Source organism: Anarrhichthys ocellatus, unplaced genomic scaffold (genome assembly GCF_004355925.1).
Source record: "Anarrhichthys ocellatus isolate YVR2014 unplaced genomic scaffold, GSC_Weel_1.0 scaffold87, whole genome shotgun sequence".
Classification (NCBI taxonomy): Eukaryota; Metazoa; Chordata; class Actinopteri; order Perciformes; family Anarhichadidae; genus Anarrhichthys; species Anarrhichthys ocellatus.
Genome location: NW_022280117.1, coordinates 1,401,664 through 1,410,749, shown reverse-complemented (window position 1 = coordinate 1,410,749; position 9,086 = coordinate 1,401,664). Strand labels below are relative to the sequence as shown.

The following is a 9,086-nucleotide window of genomic DNA, read 5'->3' as shown; positions in this document are numbered from 1 at the left end:
ATGTTTGTGATGAACTGAAGGATGAAGTGTTCCTTTATGTGTTGATGATGAATGTTTGTGATAAACTGAAGGATGAAGTGTTCCTTTATGTGTTGATGATGAATATTTGTGATAAACTGAAGGATGAAGTGTTTCCTTTATGTGTTGATGTTGAATGTTTGTGATAAACTGAAGGATGAAGTGTTCCTTTATGTGTTGATGATGAATGTTTGTGATAAACTGAAGGATGAAGTGTTAAAAAGCCTCTTGGATCAGCTGGAAAATTCAACATCACAAAGCTGAAAACAGGCTGTTTGTTCTTTTTAGAGATACGTGGTTCTCACAGGACAGAGACGCTACAAACATATGATGATCTTATAGAATGTGATGCATTGATGTAGATTAAACTAGACAACAGGATATAAAGGAGTTAACATGCAACATACACATTAATGCAGCAGGAATATTAATCCAGAAACACTGAAAGAGAACATTTTATTGCACTTTCAAAACTTTTACTTATCACACTCAAACAAGGATGTGAACACTTCTTCAACCACAGAAAAAACACTCTTTCGCGTGAAAATCAGGTTTTACGACACAAGTTGGTTTATTATGAAGATCACGTCTGAAACAACCGGTGACTAAACATCTTTGGTTTTAGATTGTTGGTCCGATAAATCTGAAGGTGTCACTTTGTGTTTTAGTAAACAGTTTTACTATTATAAGTTGTATATGCTACACAAAACAATGTATTAAGGAAATAATCAACATATTATTCATTCATGAACATCATTTTTAGTTGCAGTCTCATTGGTTCATTATTAGTGATTTATTTAGATGGAAGAATATTGCATAATAGTATAAAAAATCTTATGAAAAACATCATTCACATTTGCATTTTCTTGTTGTTGTTGCAGGGAACAGGAGAAACAAAGTGCAGACGAACAGCTCTGAGGTTCCTGTGCCCAGAACATTTGGAGGGATCCTCATCCATCAGCCCAAAGTCCTTTCAGTGCCCAATGGGACTCAAGCTCCCAATTCATCTCATCCTGCTCCAGCACTGCGGTCCCTAAGCAACGGCACAGTCGGGTACCTCCGCGGGCCTCTGAGCACGCGGGTCATCCCCGTCGTTTATATGCTGGTCGTTGCCGCCGGGATCCCGGCCAACGTCGCCATCTTGTGCACGCTGGCCTCCAAGATCAGGAAGGTGTCCTCCGCCATCCTCTACTGCAGCCTGGCCGTCTCCGACCTCTTCCTCCTCCTCTCCCTCTTCTTCAAGGCCCACTACCATTTCCTTGGAAACCACTGGGTGCTCGGGGAGGCCGCCTGTCGGGTGGTCACGGCCTGTTTCTACGGCAACCTCTACTGCTCGGCTCAGACGCTGGCCTGCATCAGCGTCAAGCGCTACCTGGCCGTGGTGCACCCGTTCATGTACAAGAGTCTCCCCAAGAGGATGTTCACGGCCTGGGTCACGGTGGCCATGTGGGGGGTGTTTGGCGCCGCCGTCGTCCCCGAACTGCTCGTCCAGCAGAGCTACCGGCTCCCCGAGGTCGACCGCATCACCTGCCACGACGTCTTGCCCCTGGGCCACGACTCCCACTTCTTCCTGCTCTACTACAACCTGATTCTGACCGTCTTCGGCCTCCTGGCGCCGCTGGTGGTCACGGTCGTGTGCTACGGCCGGATCGTGTGCGAGCTCAACCGATCGCACCACGACTGGACGATGTACATCAAGGCCAGCTCGCTGGTGTTCGTCATCTTCCTGCTGTGCTTCGCTCCCGCCGGACTCCTGCACTTCGTCCACTACGTGCAGCTGTTCGCGGACGGGACGGATAGTTTGTACGTGCACTTCCAAGTGGCGGTGTGTTTGTGCTGCCTCCATGCCTGTCTGGACCCCTTCCTCTTCGTTGTCATGTCCAAGTCTGTAGGCGCCACGCTTTACTCCAGGGGCTTTAAAGGCAAGACCCTCAGCCTGTCTGTGTAAGAGGGACCTGAACCAAAAACTGTGCAGCAGATTGAGAGGGAGATTTTCTCTGTGGCTGGAATCCAAAGAGAAAGCAAAAGGACCCTGATTGTATTTATGATAAACAAGCAATGGACTAACGTATGTGTTGCATTAGATGTGCTCTCTATAGAATAAAGTTTACATGTGTGTGAGTCAGAGAGAGGGAATGAGAAGACAGATGGTAAATATGTTGATGTGTGTTTACGAGTGTAAATAATGAAAAGAAAGAATGCAGTTATGTATCAAACACTTGATCATTAATGGTTTTGTGTAGTTTTTTTAATATTTTCATTCTGTACAGCTTAAAATAACACAAAAGTATTTTTTTCATATTTGTGTTGATTTTTGCTTGAAGTTTATAGCTGACAAAGAATAACATGAAACAGACTAGAAAACTATACTGCTGAGTACTTTCTGTATTCCTGTTATCACATGTGGAGCTACCATGAGTACAACATAAACTTCATTACGTCTGATGTTGTGTTTAATGTTTACTTGGATGATTTTGTGTGAATTCCTCTTCGTACAGCCAAGCTGTTCTACAATTTAGAAATTGTACATATAGCCTCACTATATATATATCTATATATATATATCTATATATATATCTATATATATATATATTTGATATAATAATATAGTTGTTTAAGATGTTTAGTGCTTTGTCTTTATCTCATCCTTTGACTTCCTCAAGAGAAGAATTAATCATTAAACTATCACTGAAGGAAATACCAACTCCACCGGGGGAGTTTCCTGCCAATCAACAGGATGTAGGATGACGCACACATACACACACACACACACACCCACACACCCACCCACCCACCCACACACACACGCACACACACAGAGACACATATAGAAATGTAAAAAACAGGTTCCTGAAATGATTTATTTGTGACTTTATCTGTCTGGAAACACTAAGTCTGAGGCTAATGTCTAAATATATATGAGTGTCTGACACTAAGAAACTATTTTAAACTTTAAAATGGTTGATTATTGAGCACTTGATCATATTTTATCTACTATTTTAGCATTTCTTTTTTTAAACACGATTAAAAGTGTTGGTTCTTTAACCGTAAACATTTACCAATTTTAACTGAAAGCATGCAGAGAATCCCTTAACAGCCTAAATACGGCAGGTTTACAGTGTGTTACGTAATATGCAGGTGAAGGTCACATGATCAGCTCATCACAGCCTGCAGACTAAATCACTGCAGATAACGTGAAAAAAGGCCTGACTAGCTAGTTCGTCACCCTGGGCTCACATGAGCTTGTGTTTTTTTAGAGCTCACAAATGCAACCACAGTGATGCACATTCATTCTAGGGTGGCTAACCTCACGCGGGGTTTAAACCCGCGTGGCAGTGTTTGCAGTCAACGTCCTTAACCACTGAACCATCTTCAGCACTGTTTGACATGAAGAACCACAACGAGATAGAAGATCAGACTGAAGCTGCAGAAACGTCAAACAAAGTTTCTCGGCAACAAACGTCATGGTTTATTGTATATATAAACGGGGCCCTCTGCTGGTGTAAAGGGATGCAAACACATTCACACACTGAACACAGTGAATGAAGCCCCACAGCTGTTCAAATGAAACTCTTTATTCAACGTGTAGACACACCAGAGGAATCCACCTTTACACTGCGTTCACTTGAGCCTTTTCTTATCAAAATAAATCATATCAAGGACAGGTAATAGTTTGTTTTTTTACACACACCTCTACATATTGTTTCACAGCAGAGGTTTTCAAATCTGAAAGTCATGAATCTGGTTCAGAATCTAACTGTAAACCTTCACAGATTGGACCCCCGCTCTCTGCTGGATAACAACTTGTAGTACATACAGTCATCTCACCACGAGCATGCCCTTTCACAATGACCTAGAAGTCAACTGAGTACAATGAACACCTGTCCACAACAAATCTGACAACACACGAGAATGATACATTCACCTTTGACCCGGGAATCACATGTCTGTCCCCCCCGACCCCCCACCCACCCCCGCAGAGGAAACAGCGAAAGACACCAACATGGAAAAAAAGCACAGACAACAGAAGGACTTCAGTAACAAACATGCAGGATCTTCTTCTTTTTTTGGAAAAAGGGATGAAGAGTGTTGTTTGTCCAGCACAAGTGGAGGTGACGAGCAGAGACAAAGCATCAAACATCAGGAAAAACAGATTCAAACGGTTGCATTCCAGTCCAAAGAAATGTCATCTTAAAAAAGGAAATAGCTGCATGGAGGAGGTCATGTACTGCACAAATGTGCTGTTCAGAAATATGGCAACAGAACATCACATTCTGCATGTTATCATCGTGGAACAGATTTCAGAATAACTGAATGAAACAGTGCTGTATTTTTTGTGTTATTTGACTTTTTTCTATGATTGAACAAACCCAGAAGTGAGTATTTTACAAATTATCTAATGCCTTTTTTTTAACATTGTAGCAGCAAGAGTTTAATTCATTAAAGGTTTTAAAAGATCTGTTCACCCAAATCACAATAAAAACATATTTTCTTATTTGGTTTGAAGCCACGCAGGTAGTTTTATTTGTCCAGATATCCGTCTCTGACATTTCTGCTTCAAACTCATTACAATGGAGGTGAATGGAGGTTTGTTTGAGGAGCAACATTGAAAAATGTAATTTGGATAATCCACATCCTCACTCTCACTCTTTTTACTGGATCTTCTTTCTATGAAGGAAATCTGTTCACAGTGTGAGGAACCAGGACACTGTTTCTAGAAAGACACGTCACAATCCAGACTAAAATATCTCAACTATTGACTGTTTGCTATGACATTACAAATATTCATGGTCCCCAGATGATGAACCCTACTGACTCTGGTGTCCACTATCTGTATTGCTAGTAAATATGTATTTTTGGAATTTGGGTGAACTGATCCTTTAAGCATGGCTTTTATTTTCACTTCATCATGTAGTTCAAATCCTCTAAAAACACTTCCCAGGTATAGAAACAAAAAAAAACAACAACTTGGGTTTCCACACACAAGACAAGCCAAGTTGCCAGGAACAAGTGTTGGCAATGTGCGTTTCTGTAAACCATTGATACGTCAAAATCTTTGCATTCAGTCAGAGCAAGTGACGTAGTATATCGAGCGACCGTTATTAAAAGTCATGTGGTATTGTAATGAGTATAACAAGCAATAATGTCCACTAATGGTGGAAGAATATTGGATGGGACAAAAAAAAAATATAGGACTTTTAAAATACTAAACACACGACTTTCCCCCAAGAGACCACTGTTTGTGTCCGTGTTAAACCAAAAGTTTGTGTGATTTTCACCCAACGTTGCACTTGTTATGAAAAGCTACGTAAAAAAGGCATCTAAGCTTATTAATAGTAGTTAAGTTGTTACAGTTGTAACGTTACGTTGTGACGTAATGCTGTGACATTATGCTGTCACACCGTCACGTTACGTTGTCACTTCACGCTGTCGTGTTAAGTTGACGCATAAAGCTACCGCGTCACGTTGCGCCGTCACGTTGTCATATAGTTACGTTACGTTGTCCCTTTAAGCTTCCGCATTACGCTGTCAAGTTCAATATCACATTGCGCTGTCACGTTGTTACGTTGTCATGTTGTTAAGTTGTTACGTTGTTAAGTTGATACGTTGTTAAGTTGATACGTTGTTAAGTTGATACGTTGTTAAGTTGATACGTTGTTAAGTTGATACGTTGTTAAGTTGTTACGTTACTTTTTGGTATAGATACGTCAACATCCAAGATGTTCCGTTGTTTACAAAAAACGTACAATGCCAATTTCTTCTTGCGACCGGGTTTGAATATTATAAGGGTTTGTCTAGACACACACACACACACACACACACACACACACACACACACACTGCAGTATCAAGAGATGAGAGACGAAAAAAGCAGGACAGAGCAGCAAAGCTTCCTGCAAAGGTTTGGAAGGAGAGACGGGCTCAATGGAGAGAGAGGCACGACATTTGAGAAAGGCCTTTGAGTTTTGGAGGGAGCAGCAGCAGCAAGGCAAGAGGACAAGACACGATGAGGAAACCAAGACGGTGAGACAAAGAAACGAGGAGAAGAGCAGATTATAACAGCAGAGTATAAATTCTTCTTGACAAGATGAGCTCGGTGCCACAAGACGAACACGACACAGACACGAGAGAGGGAGAGAGGAAGCATTCAGACAAAAAGGGTTCCAATCTCAAAAGTCTCTTACTGTAAAAAGCAGAAAATGTAAACTTCTTTTCACTTTAGAAATGTAGCTGCTGAAGTTGCCGGTTTTGACTAAACTACGATATCGTTATAGATTTTTTTTATTTTCTTTAATTATGGCCTTGTCATTCTTGCAAGTTGCAGCAAAAGGCTCGAACGTGTTCAACCGTCAGTGGAGTTCTGGTCTCAGGTGTAGAAGCGGAGGTCAAGAGCACACCGGTGAAGCAATAACTAACATAAATACTATAAATACATAAATTACTAAATATATAGCTTTACCAGTAAAGAAGCATAATCACATAAAAGACTGTTTCAAAATGATTTGGAATAGTTCCACATTTTGTTGAACGTTAAAAGAGAAGATTATGTCAAAGATAAAGCGACTGACAGCAGCCAGTTACAGAGACGAGGACTCGAGTCTTTGTGACTTGGACTCAAGTCGACTCGAGTCACTGTTTTCATGACTTGATCAGTTCATGTGCTCATTTCATGTTTTCAGTTAAAATATCACACATTACTGGACAGGTACTAATACCTCGTATCTTCTCTTTGTAAAGACAGGATACTGAAGGTAATACTGAAGTATCTTGACTTTACTTGACTTAAATAACCTGTGACTTGACTCGACTTGACCGAGAAAGAACGACTAGAGACTTAGACCAAATGAATGTCTGGCTAACTAGGTTAGCCAGACATTAACTAGGTTAGCCAGACGTTAACTAGCATAAAGACTGGAAGCAGAGGGAAAAATCTAGCCTGGCTCTGCACCTAACCAAAAAATAGTCCGGCTCATAAACCTTCTTAAAACCACAATCTGTTGTTTGAAAATTCTTAAAGAGACAGTTCACCCCAAAATCAAAAATACCTGTTTTTCTTCGTACCTGTAGAGCTATTTATCAGTCTAGATTGTTTTGGGGTGTCAAGGGTCTAGAAAACACTCTGCCTATGATGCTCAAAGCGCCAAAAAATACATTTGAACAACTCAACAGCATGACTCTTTCCAGTAATCATGACCCGGTTACTCAAGATAATCCACAGACCTTATGGGAGACCTTGTTGAGAGCAGTTTCATGTAAAAACTATGGTTAAATACATGAAACTGCTCACGACAATGTCTTTTAGTTTAAACAAACAACATATGACGTGTTAGTTAGTGAGCTTTAGAGGTGTTGGGAGGCAGATTTTGTTTTTCTACCATTGGACAGAGCTGTACTAGCACTTCCGCGTGCTTCCAGTCTTTATGCTAAGCTAACTGGCTGCTAGTGTGTGAATAAGCACGTTTCCAAAAGCGTCAAACTATTCCTTTTATCTGAGCAGGACTCCAAAGGGGACGGTTGAGGGCCGTCCAAGCCTCTTGCAGCTTTGACTCGTGCATTAGTGGGTTGCATGTGTGAAACAGCTAACGAGCTGCTGATATACAGAGTTTTAATCACCACTTGTTTCTGGACTCTCTATATCTACGGCTCATTGCATTAACCTGTATTATTTACCAGGTATTTTACTCAGATAGAACAGAATAACAATCACTTGTCCGGTACTTGTTTGAGAACATCATTCATCAAATAATAAAAAAACAAGATGGATGGCAGCAATGCTTGTTTCGGTGATATTCACATGAATCAGAGTCCGTGACTGATGATTTATTCAGTAAGCTGAGTAAACACCTGGTGAACAACACGCTGTTCCGTGTCGAGGTTTACATGAGGACATTGGCGCGAGTGTCTGGCAGTCGGAGCCCCACCAGCCCGCCGCCAACCAACACAGATGACGCCATCAGGATGGGGATGGCTTTGGTGATGCCAACCAGCGAGCCAAAGATCAGGTTGCCCAGCACCGCAGCCAGCTTACACATGGCGTTACAGAAGCCAAAGCCTGTTCCCCTGGAGACAAGGAGACAAGGAGACACAAGAGAGGGAGAGTCAGAATTTAAAGTAGTTTCTTTTTTGAAGGAGTAAATTGCTCAGGATTGTTCTACAGCAGAAGAACATGGTGGCTTTTCTGGAACACAGTGCACAGTGGATACATTGGATTGATAATCCTCAGCTGTTGGCTTTTTCAGAACTAGTAGATGAATTATTTCACTAAAATCTTTCTCCTGGATTCATGTGATGCATCACGGACACTCTCTCCCGTTTAAATTACTGTGACTGACCTCCTGTCTGTTGGGTACAGCTCGGTGGTGACCACATCCAGGGAGTTCCAGGCGGAGATGCTGAGGCCGTTGTAGAGGCAGAGCATGAAGATCATCATGGACTCGCTGGTGCCGAACCACAGGAAGAAGCAGCTGATGCCTGACAGCACCATGGAGCCTCCTGCAGGACACAATGCCACACGCCTGTCACGTCACGGACTAAAGGTGCAGCAGGAGAAATAAAGCAGCTCTTCATAGAGAACGTTATGTCATACCTAACATGCTGAGACGTCCTATTTTGTCCATGAGGAGGGCCGAGACGATGTTTCCGGGCAGCACGGCCAGCGTTCCCAGGAAGTTGACGAAGTAGACCCAGTAGGCGCTGTAGTCGTCATCGAATGTCATCTGACAGCCTGTCTTGTTGTGGTGGAAGGAGCTGTTGATCACTCTGGAATTTGTTAGTTTGACGTCGTCAATATCTGTAAAATTGAGATACAAGAGTTCAGTTTTCATACTGCATTTAAAGTTACTGTGAGGAACTTTTAACTGGTCCTGAACCAGTCTCAGTTTACTCCTGATCCTCTATCAGACCTCCATCAGTAAAGAGACCACCAGAAAGAAGATGGTCTGTTTCTATAGAGTTATTCTTAATGCTCGTCATCAGGGCCACCGGGTCGGATTCTGGTGAAACCAGATGAACTCATGCAGGTTCACCAGAAACTCCTTCAGCTCAGACTCCAGCAGAGACCGGTCCAC

At 42.1% G+C, this 9,086-nt stretch overlaps 2 protein-coding genes across 3 annotated transcripts in view; one reads left to right on the top strand and one right to left on the bottom strand.

The window, feature by feature from the left end:
- The window catches only part of LOC116398694 (proteinase-activated receptor 3-like), a 3,264-nt gene extending 801 nt beyond the window's left edge, over nt 1-2,463 (top strand). The window contains exon 2 of the mRNA XM_031875218.1: nt 900-2,463. Within this exon, the coding sequence (XP_031731078.1) occupies nt 900-1,966 (1,067 nt within the window). The 3' untranslated portion in view covers nt 1,967-2,463. The remainder of the gene's footprint in view (nt 1-899) is intronic.
- A 1,110-nt stretch (nt 2,464-3,573) lies between these two features.
- Nucleotides 3,574-9,086, bottom strand: part of LOC116398661 (synaptic vesicle glycoprotein 2C-like) — a 33,853-nt gene continuing 28,340 nt past the window's right edge. For both annotated transcript variants that reach the window (XM_031875156.1, XM_031875155.1), the window contains 3 exons: nt 8,606-8,809; nt 8,352-8,511; nt 3,574-8,079 (listed from right to left, as the gene is read on the bottom strand). In XM_031875156.1, the coding sequence (XP_031731016.1) occupies nt 7,896-8,079; nt 8,352-8,511; nt 8,606-8,809 (548 nt within the window). In that variant the 3' untranslated portion in view covers nt 3,574-7,895. The remainder of the gene's footprint in view (nt 8,080-8,351; nt 8,512-8,605; nt 8,810-9,086) is intronic.